General features: G+C 38.5%; 1 protein-coding gene across 13 annotated transcripts in view; it reads right to left on the bottom strand.

Annotated features, from left to right (window-relative positions):
* The window catches only part of TBL1XR1 (TBL1X receptor 1), a 166,717-nt gene that overhangs the window by 16,190 nt on the left and 137,800 nt on the right, over positions 1–12,727 (bottom strand). For 12 of the 13 annotated variants that reach the window (XM_037909529.2, XM_037909533.2, XM_043521754.1 and 9 more), the window contains 6 exons: positions 10,762–10,907; positions 8,555–8,774; positions 6,173–6,305; positions 4,426–4,567; positions 3,539–3,602; positions 3,339–3,436 (listed from right to left, as the gene is read on the bottom strand). In XM_037909529.2, coding sequence (XP_037765457.1) covers positions 3,339–3,436; positions 3,539–3,602; positions 4,426–4,567; positions 6,173–6,305; positions 8,555–8,774; positions 10,762–10,907 — 803 coding nt within the window. Of the gene's footprint in view, positions 1–3,338; positions 3,437–3,538; positions 3,603–4,425; positions 4,568–6,172; positions 6,306–8,554; positions 8,775–10,519; positions 10,648–10,761; positions 10,908–12,727 lie in introns of those variants that run through there. The other variant, XM_037909536.1, reaches the window with a different exon arrangement.

Raw genomic sequence — 12,727 nt, 5'->3', positions numbered from 1 at the left:
ACTGCAAACAATTCCTTTAACTTCAAATATTTCTAGGCCATTATGTGCTCTATGTTACTGACACTTAGAAGAGCTAAAAATATTTACAGCTTTTAAATCTATTCTCATAAATCAAACTCTTCAGCTCCTAAATTATTTTTGTTACCTTCTTCTAAACTCTTCTTTGAACAGTTTGCCAATACTGGCATCTTTCTGCTATACAAATATTTCATATGAGTAAGTCAACTATCCTATATTATAACTATAATATTAACTATCCTATATTATATCCTATGGGCCTGATTCTACTGTGACAGAAGTTAGTGAGAATTTTGTCACTGCATTCAATGAAAGCATGAACAGACCTGATATTTTCTTACAGAAGTTAGTTCACGGAATCCATGATCCTTAAATCTTTTCATCTCCCAGACAATGCAGAATATTTTCTTACACTATATTCTCAGTTGCATTCTCCAGTTTTAAATGACTGAAGCAATGAGGTTTCTACCTCCTCTTTTGGGAGATCGTTCACAATCTAACTGGATATAATCAAATTTTTCCTGACAGCAAAACCTGCATTTACCTTTGCACAATTTCGTACCTCCACTCTGAGTTATAAGCCCCGAAAATCCTAAACAATCCCTCTCAGTCCTTTATGTTTCTACCCTTCAGTACCTCCTGTTCTAACTACTGTCTGAAAAACCTCTCAATTCAGAAACAGCTTTGAATTTAACTGCTGTATTGTTTACCTCTTCTTTTATTTTTCTTAAAGATGTGGTCTAAAACCTGATTCAGCAATGATCGCCGCGGCACTGGCCACTTTCCCCCATTTAGATACATGGCCATTTTTCATTCTTCCATTTTTCGAGATAATAAAGGACTTGATACTGTACCTCAGAAAATAAATCTTAGATACATTGGTTTTACACTGGTGTAATGTTACTGACTTCAGGGGAGTTACTGTTGATTTACATTGTTATAACAAAGAGAACCAGGCCCATTTTATCCACTGCATTCAAATCATCAACTAATTTTCCAACATAAGAACATCTATATTGGGTCATACCAAAGGTCCATCCAGCCCAGTATCCTGTCTACCAACAGTGGCCAATGCCAGGTGCCCCAGAGAGTGAACCTAACAGGTAATGGTCAACTGATCTCTCTCCTGCCATCCATTTCCATCCTCTGACAAACAGAGGCTAGAGACACCACTCCTTACCTATCCTGGCAATTAGCCATTAATGGACTTAAATTCATGGAAGTTATCTAGTTCTTTTTTAACCCTGTTATAGTCCTAGCCTTCACAATCCCCGCAGGCAAGGAGTTCCACAGGTTGACTGTGCGCTGAGTGAAGAATTACTTCCTTTTATTTGTTTAAAACCTGCTGCCCATTAATTTCATTTGGTGGCCCCTAGTTCTTATATTATGGGAATAAATAAATAACTTTTCCTTATTCACTTTCTCCACACCACTCCTGATTTTATATACCTCTATCATATCCCCCCTTAGTCTCCTCTTTTCCAAGATGAAAAGTCCTAGCCTCTTTAATCTTTCCGAAATACGGGACCCATTCCAAACCCCTAATCATTTTAGTTGTCCTTTTCTGAACCTTTTCTAATGCCAGTATACCTTTTTTGAGATGAGGGGACCACATCTGTACGCAGTATTCAAGATGTGGGCGTACCATGGATTTATATAAGGGCAATAAGATATTCTCCGTCTTATTCTCTATCCCTTTTTTAATGATTCCTAACAGCCTGTTCACTCTTTTGACTGCTGCTGCACACTATGTGGACGTCTTCAGAGAACTAACCATGACGACTCTAAGATCTCTTTCCTGATTAGTTGTAGCCAAATTAGCCGCCATCATATTGTATGTATAGTTGGGATTATTTTTTCCAATGTGCATTACTTCACATTTATCCACACTAAATTTCATTTGCCATGTTGTTGCCCAATCACTTAGTTTTGTGAGATCTTTTTGAAGTTCTTCACAGTCTGCTTTGGTCTTAACTATCTTGAGCAGTTTAGTATCATCTGCAAACTTTGCCACCTCACTGTTTACCCCTTTCTCCAGATCATTTATGAATAAGTTGAATAGGGATTGGTCCTAGGACTGACCCTTGGGGAACACCACTAGTTACCCCTCTCCATTCTGAAAATGTACCATTTATTCCTATCCTTTGTCCCCTGTCTTTTAACCAATTCTAAATCCATGAAAGGATCTTCTCTTATCCCATGACAACTTAATTTACGTAAGAGCCTTTGGTGAGGGACCTTGTCAAAGGCTTTCTGGAAATCTAAGTACACTATGTCCACTGGATCCCCTTTGTCCACATGATTGTTGACCCTCTCAAAGAACTCTAATAGATTAGTAAGACATGATTTCCCTTTGCAGAAACCATGTTGACTTTGCCGAACAATTTATGTTCTTCTATGTGTCTGACAATTTTATTCTTTACTATTGTTTCAACTAATTTGCCCGGTACCGACGTTAGAATTACCGGTCTGTAATTTCCAGGATCACCTCTAGAGCCCTTTTTAAATATTGGCGTTACATTAGCTATCTTCCAGTCATTGGGTACAGAAGCTGATTTAAAGGACAGGTTACAAATCATAGTTAATAGTTCCGCAATTTCACATCTGAGTTCTTTCAGAACTCTTGGGTGAATGCCATCAGGTCCTGGTGACTTGTTACTGTTTATCAATTAATTCCAAAACCTCCTCTAATGACTTCAATCTGTGACAATTCCTCAGATTTGTCACCTACAAAGGATGGCTCAGGTTTGGGAATCTCCCTAACATCCTCAGCCGTGAAGACTGAAGCAAAGAATTCATTTAGTTTCTCCACAATGACTTTGTCGTCTTTAAGTACTCCTTTCGTCCAGTGGCCCCACTGGTTGTTTAGCAGGCTTCTTGCTTGTGATGTACTTAAAACATTTTGTTATTACCTTTGGAGTTTTTGGCTAGCTGTTCTTCCAACTCCTTTTTGGCTTTTCTTATTACATTTTTATTCTTAATTTGGCAGCGTTTATGCTCCTTTCTATTTACCTCACAAGGATTTGACGTCCACTTTTTAAAAGATGCCATTTTATCTCTCACTACTTCTTTTACATGGTTGTTAAGCCACGGTGGCTCTTTTTTAGTTTTTACTTTGTTTTTTAATTGGGGGTATACATTTAAGTTTACATCACATGATCATCACATATACATTTACATCACATGATCAAGTTTATCTAGCACGATTGTTTCTTTATAAATCCATACTTCCTATGACTTTATTATCTTCTAAATTCTTATTTTAGTGTTTGCTACGTATAATTTAATCACGAAATAAATAACTTTAATTATTATCTCACCTTGTCCACTCCGGCACTTAAAATGAAGTTTCCTTTCTTGTTCCATTTTAATGCAAATATAGGTCCTTTATGTTGCCCTAAGGTGCTGGCAAGATTACCTGAAAATTTACATTGAAATTATTACATTCAAAAATTGAGAGAGACATGTTGTGAGGCACTATGCAGAAAAATATAATGGAAATGTAAAGCATTTTAATTACCGTCTTTAGTCCATATCCTTGCAAATCCATCATACGACCCAGTTGCTAGAAGTGTACCTTCACTCTGTCAGCAAAAAAGTGATTACATTTATTATACAATTCAAAACTAAGGGGCTCAGATCAAACGTCAAATAGAAAATGTTTTGCAGAAGGGTCATGCTATTTAGTCCAGAACCTGCAGTATATTAAAAAGAGATGCATACAATAAAACAAAAACATAACTCTGATGTGACTCTAAAGTAGAAGCACTTCAGCAGCAATAACAGAAGATGCAAAACCCTTGTCATTTAGGGTTTTGTCCATGCTGTAACCAGAGGTGTAATTTCCAGCTTGGGTAGATGATCAAGCTCGTATGCTAACAGTAGCAGAGTAGCTATGGTGGCCTGGGTGAGCTACCTGCCAATGCTATCTGAGGCCTGGTCTACGCTGCAGGCTTACGTCAGTATATCTGTCTCTCTCGGGTGCAGAAAATCCACATCCCTGAGCGACAATTATACCAACTGAACTCCTGGTGTAGACAGCGCTATGTCGATGGCATTCTCCTGTTGACATAGCTACTGCCTCTCGGGGAGGTGGAGTATCTCTGTTGGCAGGAGAAACTCTCCCATTGGCGTAGACAGTGTCTTCATGAACCACTGCAGCTGTGCTGATGTGCTGTATGTATAGACAAGCCCTCAGACCCTAGGTACAGGTGGTTAGTTTGTCCCACTGCAGCTGCGCTGCCATTTTTAGCAGCATGTTAGCTTGAGCAAAGCTAGCATGCATTCATCTATCCAAATTGGAAATTACACCTCCAGTTCCAGTGCAGATATATCCTGAGCATTTGACTGTGCAAAATTGCATTTTTTTTCCTCAGGGTATTTCAAGCACTTGTAATTTCCACTTACATTCCAATCCAGGGATGTCACATCTTTGTTGCTTGGTACATCTTGCCCTCCTTCTCGTATACAATGTCGGAGTACCAGCTGCGTGGAGCCACTGGTGCTGTTTTCACTGAGGTTCCATATCCGTGCTGTGGAATCTCCAGATCTAAGCAAAGAACATAACATCAAATTAATTCATAACGACAGAAAGAACCGTGTCCTCTTCAAGAAGCACAGACATATAGTGTGGTACCCCTTTAGAAACTTGATTTTAAAAACGTTGTATGTTAATATATTTTCCATAAAACATTCAAAAACACATCAGTGAAAAAAAAGTCAGTAGATCTGAGAGCAGGTCCCAGTTACAGTCACTTCAGGGACAGTTATAATAGTCTGGTGTGATCAGACTCATAGGAGCAGTCTTACTTCTCATATACACATTTGGTTTCCAGTCAGAAATTTTATTCTGCAGGCTTTCCCCTCCCTGACAGAGCAAATCTGTAAGATTTGTCAATTTTTCCAAAACAAATCCTAACATTGTTCTCTTCCCACCCCCTATAAATTAGCGTCAGAATATCTAGATTATCACATACACCTCAAGTACTGGAAGGTATAATAATTAAGTTTTTAAAGGAGATAATGATTAGGTAACCTGGTTGTTTAAGATTATTAGAAAAAAATCCAACCACTACTGATCTATAGTACAAAGTAATAGATTTACATGTACTATATACAGAGTTCTGAACGTTAAATGATTTAATCTTTACATCATTTATGTGAGGTGGGCAAAGTGTTACTATTCCATCTTAGATTTCAGAGTAACAGCCGTGTTAGTCTGTATTCGCAAAAAGAAAAGGAGGACTTGTGGCACCTTAGAGACTAACCAATTTATTTGAGCATGAGCTTTCGTGAGCTACAGCTCACTTCATCGGATGCATACTGTGGAAATTGCAGAATTTCCACAGTATGCATCCGATGAAGTGAGCTGTAGCTCACGAAAGCTCATGTTCAAATAAATTGGTTAGTCTCTAAGGTGCCACAAGTCCTCCTTTTCTTATTCCATCTTACAGATAAGACACAGCAAGAGTCAGTGCCTTCTTCAAGGTCTGAGTGCACTGGCATACTTGCAACAGTCCTGATCTCGGCTGGAAAGTCTCCACCTTTTATCCGCCTTATATTTGTCTTGCGTGTCCTTGCTGTATTTCTCACCCTGGCAATACAAGGCCATAGTTTTCACTCATGGAAAACCAACTCTGCTTCTTCTGCCACAAGCAGGGAGGCAGCCGTTAGAAGCTGCCATTCAGCTCCTGACAGGAGTCAAAAGAAGAGGCCCAGGGTAGGAACAATGAAGGGGGGAACTGAAAGACTGCAAAGGAGTGAATACCACACTGGTACTAGAATGGGGAGAATCTGATTGGCTTCCTTTCCCCCCTCCACCCATATTGGGGAAGGTCAGTTAGTCAGAGATACGTAGTTGATGGACAGCATCCCCAGTATTTGGAGCAAGCACTCAACACTCTTGATAGTTAGGATATAACATTTAAAGTTCACCCGAGTGCACTGAAAATCTTTTGGCAGCTGTATGCTGCCAGGCGCTCATACCTTGTAGGGAAAATTGTACGTCGGGGTAAAAAAGTTCTAATGTCAGCAACTTCAAGAGAGTGACAGAAGAGATACGGTCTACTGGGCATAGCGTACTGTGTTTGCAAAATATATGAATACCAAGTTGCAATGAAAACTGCCATTTTTGCTTCCTTTTGTGAAAACATACCCTGAGGCCAGAAGGTCGCTAACGGGGTTCCAGGCGCAGATGAATACTTCAGATTCATGACCACGCAGCACCACTGCTTTGTTAGGAGGGATTTCAACATCTCCATCCACTTCCATCATATCCGTATGATTATCTGAATTATGGAAAACAACGGAAGAGAGTTTGGATTTTTACAGCTTGGGGTAATATATTTCATGTGCTGAATATTAACTGGTAGGTTTATTCTGGAAGGGTAAATTCACAGAACCTACAGGCTAAGATTTTTAATGTAACAGTGATTTCAGATTTAGATATCCCATCTGAGAAACTGTAAAGGGACCATGAATTACAAAAAGCACCAAAAGCCCTCCCTTAAGCCTCTTTAAGGTGTCTCACATTGGGCACCAAAAACTAAGGCCAAAGTTAATAGTCACTTCTGAAAAATCACTGTAAATTTGTATTTAAAAAAGCATACTCTCTCTATTTGTCAGGCCTTGTACTAAATGGATGAATAAAAGAGAGTATCTGATTTCTATCTTATGAATGTGAAATCAGTTGCCTCTACTGTACATGAAATATCAAACTTCTGTATTTTAACTTTAAAGTAATGGCTATAAATGAGTGTGAAACCAACATTTCAGCCCCTTCACTTCTAAAAATGATCTTAATTAACAGGCAGACATTTGGTTTTCTTGATACATGGTACACTGATAACCAAGATATTTATCTTATATTGACAACTACTGTCAAATTATGATTACATGTTGCTTTTCCATGTGGAAGGCATACTGAATTGTCATTGTTCTGTAAAATATACTCTGGGTAATTCATCGTTTAAAAACAGCTTTATTGCCAGCTACCACCAATATTTCCCTATTTTAAAAAATATTATTTCACATCAAGAGGGTTTTCTTGGAGAAAACCAAGATGAATATAAAGAGAGGTAAACATTAAACTGTTCCACATTTATCCATGGCAGTCACTGTTTAAACAAAACCACTGTACATACATTGCTTAAATTTAATAGTAAAGGTGTTTTAGCGGTGTGTGTGTCAGTGCTTGTGTGTGAGAGGAGAAGAAGCTATTAGAGCACCATATAAAAAACTGTATTGATTGAAGAGAATCAATATCAACATGATTTGGTGTTCCAGCCAGTAGGGGTTGCTGGTATATCATATTTTTACTCTAGCTTAGTAAACAGTTCTAAAGCTTGAGGTTACTACTCACAGTTAAAAAGGAAATATTACTATGGAATTTTGAAATTTACAAAATTTATGGAGACAGTTTTATTATCCATAATAAATGAATCTGGAAAAACAATGAAAGAAACTAATAAAGTGCAACTGTAAAGCTGGTCAAATAATGCACAAGCTTTAAGTGACCATTCAGTCACAATTTTATTTGGCTGCTCTTGTGCCCTATTGCATTCTTTTTCACTAAAACGTTCATGTAAATCGAGCCTTTCCATTAATGCATGCAGAAAGCTAAACTTCTTTTCTGCGAGCTTTCACACTATGAACCTGATTATAAGAGTAAACTTACCCAAAATTATGATTTATACGACCAATCACAACTAAACAGCACAGCTCCAATACTAAACCACTGAGTAAACAAAATTTGCAAGAACTTGTATCAAATAACTTTGAATAATGAATCAAGAAAACCGTGATCTGTACTGTTGCAAGAAGGTAGACACATCTTTTGGTATCCAAGTGATTTATATTACATTTCCATGCAAGGCTGGATTCTTCTCCTTTGCAGTTGCGATCTTCTTGGTTTGACCACCAGGAAACTGGGTATAGATGGTTGATTGAATAAGCCAGTCTGACCCTGTGCTGGCACTGGTATGAGGCAGAGTAACCTAGGCACTACTCTAACTTAAACTAATTGAGGACTGGTAGAGTGGAGTTATGCCCTCCCTGCTCCCTATCCCCCGTGCTGGGGTGAGGGTGAGGAGAAGCAGTTCTCCGAGGAGTCACCTCTGATGGCTCTATTCCAGCTGAGAGCTCCCCTACCCCAGGGGGAATTCTCAGATGGCAAGTTACAGCAATAATCCCCAGTGGCACAAGGAGCCAGGCTGGAAATGAGAATCTGGCCTACAGTATTGATGATCCAGAGTTTAGAAGTCTCCATCCCCACACACTGTAGAGAAACTTGACTATTAAAGTATCACATATAAACTTATTCTCCACAAGTCATGGGGTTACATATACAAGCCCCTTCATCTGATGGATGCATTTACTATCTGAGGGGTACTCTGTAGATACAATAAGAGGCTGCATCTACTGACAAAAAGTATTAGCTAAGAACGAGGTATTATTATTATTATTATTATAATATATAACAAAGACATAGCCACACAATTGTGTACATAGGCGGAGATCTTTTTCTGCCTCAACTTACTTGCTATAGTGTGCGCTCCATTCTCCTCGCCGTTTGCAGTATTTTCTCCATTTTTTGCAGAGCCCTGTTGGTTAGTTGCAGCTGCAGCAGCAGCAGCTGCTGCCTGTTGTTGTGCAAGTTTATCTCTGTAGGCCTGTTGTCTTGTTTGTACCACATCAGGCATTACTGCATCTATCAGTGAGAGAGACTCTATTGGCCTACCGTCAAACAAGGTACCATCCTAATTTGGGGAGAGGAAAAACACACAGAAAAGATAACACCAAATGTTAGCGGTCATTAACAACAAAAATTCCAGGAAAAACTATGCATTCCAAAAATTGTAATTTAACATAAAACCAGTCACAAGTGCAGAGAGAAATGCTATACAGAACATGTCATCATTTACTTCTCTGCGGTTATGCCTGGAATTTTACTCAAAAGTTGGAGTGATCATATATAGTGAGTAAACAAGCCATGGTAGGCCTCTAGCAGAGGCTCTGGGATCAAAAGTTATGCGTCTTTCATTTGAAATAACCTTTTGTAAGCTAGGTTTCAGAGTAACAGCCGTGTTAGTCTGTATTCGCAAAAAGAAAAGGAGGACTTGTGGCACATAAATTGGTTAGTCTCTAAGGTGCCACAAGTCCTCCTTTTCTTTTGTAAGCTACTTATGAATATCATTTCAAACATGAGTGACTGCAGCAAAAAAAATCCAACTATACGTTTCAAGAGCCGCATACATTGCAAGTTTAGACTACGGCTTATGAAGTCCTATGACATTTTCCATAAACACAATATTGGAGCTTTGAGTAGTTTTTGTTTCTTTTTCTTTTTAAACAGTGTTAGCATAATTTAGCATAATTTAAAAACAACAAAGAATTTTATCATGAAATGGGCGAGACCCAGTCAAAAATAGTCTCTTATACGAGACCCTTACGAGGGTCTATTTTTAGAACCTAGAGGGATTCCTAGTGATAAACAGAGGTTCTCCTTCTCCTGTTCTGTGCACTTGCTTTGTTTTTATGACCCTTCCTGAGGAAATGGATTTCATTCACTCAAGCTGTGGAAGCTGCAGCTAAACCAACTCAAAGACCCGAGAGAGACTGTGGGGACACCAGAATTGATGCAAAATCCGTTTGTGTGCCATAGCTTAATTGACAAATATAAAGGCCTCTACCGCAAGAAGCTGATACCTTGCAGGATCAGCCTTTTAGATATGCATCTTTCTCCACTGCTGGAAACATACTCATGGAATAATCATGGAAGCATCATGTATAATAGATCCGACTAGAGATCAATAAGCCATTTCAGGCAAAATAGGAGTCTCCTGGGCACGTTCATCATTCCTGTCCTAACCAAATTCAAATGTTTTCTCCATTTAGTGAGCCCTTCCTTTCTCTCCATGAGCCATCCCCAATGGCAGGCCCCTGACAGTTAGAGCAGTACGGCTCTTCTCCTCTCCCTCCTCACCCCCATCTCCCCCCAACCAACCTTAACAGGGGCTGTAGCTACAATAGTTGGTGGAACCCTGTAGGCTCTCCTCTCTTGAGCCTCTCTACTGAAGCTGGGACTTCCCCAGTACTTTCATTAAGGACACAACATATACTTTGGAAATCCCAACAAACAAGGCAGTTTATTGAAAATCCTGATGCCACTGCTTGAGATGGGAGCAACAATTCAAAGAAAAGGAAGTTTCTGGGCCTGTTGGCGGGTAGGTGATGGTAAGAGGGAGACTGCCCCCAAGTTGAAAGGGGAGGTAGGAAATCTTAAAGAATTTGAATGAGTCCCAAAGCTTTTGGAGCATTCTCCAAACTGAACCCCAGAACCTTTAGATGTTTGCCTATCATTAATCTCAGTTCACCATGGAACGAAAACCTTCAAACAGAAGTTAAGAACTCTTGTTTTTTTGTACTATTATTGTATAGTGTGCGTATTTTCTGGATTAACTACAACATTATATTAGGGAAAAAAACTCTACAGATAACGGACCTTTAAGCAATGAGCCAGCACACCATGCCTGGTGTTGTGTGGCTGCACTGGGCAGAACCCCTACACAGTTATGTCACTCCATTCTGGTTCCACCAGTGGAGTCATGGTGAACACCAGCAGTAAGGAATCTGAAGTAAAAGTAAATAAATAGGACACAAGAGAGTTAAGAAAAAAATACTAGTATTCAAATGTAATGTAAGCAAGCACATAATGCTTTTGTAGGCAACAAGAAACCTCCTTACCTCATTAATACTGACTTCAGCCTCTACATACTGCAGACCTTTCTGGATGATGGAAATCAAAGCAGCTGGTGGCACCAGAGCACCATTTATATTAGACTGGCTGATATGGCTCTCTATACCAAATGTAAATGCTGAATGAGAAAACCCTAAAGACAAGGGGGAAACTATCAGAACTGATTTACTCATATACTGACAACTCTCTCAAAATATTGCAAGATCTTCTGGTTACAGAGACAAACAAATGTTATAGTAAACATATAAAAGAGAAACCTCAAACACTCCTCTATTATATTTTATTTTAAATGTGTAAGCAATACAAACACCAAGTTAAACACAAATACATAAAATTTCAGTTATATTAGGTTTGTATTTGCAATACACGTGGTAGGATAAAAAAAGCATTTAATATTCTCTTTTCTATTTTATGATACTTTTCCTTTTATTTTTGTCTGTTTCTGTTTTGTTGATTTTCTCTTAAACACTGCATAGTCCCTGAGTAAAACTGATTAATTGTTTTATAATCTGATAACTTGTAAAGGGCTCTGCCGAGATTTATCTGTTACTTTTCTGTGCTCATAGATTTTTTTTTTATTACATACAAAAAAGAATAAAATGTCTATGTAGCAGAGAATTAAATTCACGACAGAGCATTTTATTTGTGTGTGCTGGCACTTAAAACGACATGCTTGCTGCATACTGATTCAAGAGTGGTATTGGAAGTTAACTTGTTATGTATTTGATTGTCCTGAAAAGATAAATTTATTATGCAGAAATGTTTTATTTTAGACAATCAGCCTTCCACTTATGGACAATTATCCCCTTAAAATTCCCTTCTGGGAAACTACTTTCAAACTTTATATATAGTATACATTTGTTACAACAATTTGCAAATGGAACAAGAATTTATAATGGTTTTCTGTAAATTCATCTAGAACATTGACTGTATTTTTTTTTTTTTTTTGTAAGATAGGGACAGAAAGACTCATCCATCACTGCTTCTTGTTGCTCTCTCTCTCAGTTTGAAGAGTCCATGAGCAGATGTTGTATTACTCTCCATCTTCTCAGAACAAAAAGCCCACAGATCAAACCACAAAATCCCACTCAACCGAATAAGAGGAGGATTTTATGTTGGAACTGAGTAAATGACAAACAAATCTAAAAGCAGAACATTAATGGTTACTGAATAGTGAGTGGAACACTCTAAATTGGTAACTATCTATCAAGCCTTATGAAGTTTCCTGATATTATTTTCCAAATCCAAGAATCCATTTGATGTCTTGATCAATGTATAAGGAGTTGATAAGTTGCCCTTATAAAAGTATGCAGCTCATTGCTACTGAAAATATACTAAGATACGATTTGAAAAACAAGGAGTTTGAGAAGAAATGAAAATCCGTGAAACTAAATCACCCAGATCAAAGAATTATGGTGACCCGGTAACCAGCAAATAACCCCCCCCCCCCTTTTTTTAAAATTCATTCTTGGTTTTGTCTCCCTAGACCTGCACAGTCACGTGAACAAAACAGTCCCTGACAAGTGCTCGATGATCTAATAGAGGAAAATGCTTCTACAGCACTGATTTCCCAAAAGGAGCACCTTAATGGACAGCTAATACTCCAAAACTTAACGTTTTCAAAAAGTCTGGAGATTACTAGAAGCCACTGAGCAAAATTCAAACTCAGATGCTGGAATAAAAGGGACCGTATATGTCAAATCCAAATCCCTGCACAGAGTGTTCTATAATCCAGTGATCCCTCCGTACTAGTACCAATAGCGATACTTCAGGCTTTTGTGGCCAATCTCTACATACGTCTTCCGTATCTGTACCTTCATGATCAACAATTGAGCTATCTGCTGTAGTAGAAGGGACCCTCTTTGCTTGACATTAAATTATGCCTGTTCTAAACCAGGAACACAACTGGGCTACTCTGACTCCAAGCATCACAACTGTGAGGCTGGAATTTGA

The sequence above is a fragment of the Chelonia mydas genome, chromosome 9 (assembly GCF_015237465.2).
Source record: "Chelonia mydas isolate rCheMyd1 chromosome 9, rCheMyd1.pri.v2, whole genome shotgun sequence".
Lineage (NCBI taxonomy): Eukaryota > Metazoa > Chordata > Testudines > Cheloniidae > Chelonia > Chelonia mydas.
Note: the sequence above shows the minus strand (reverse complement) of the source record. Positions and strands in the feature narration are given on the sequence as shown.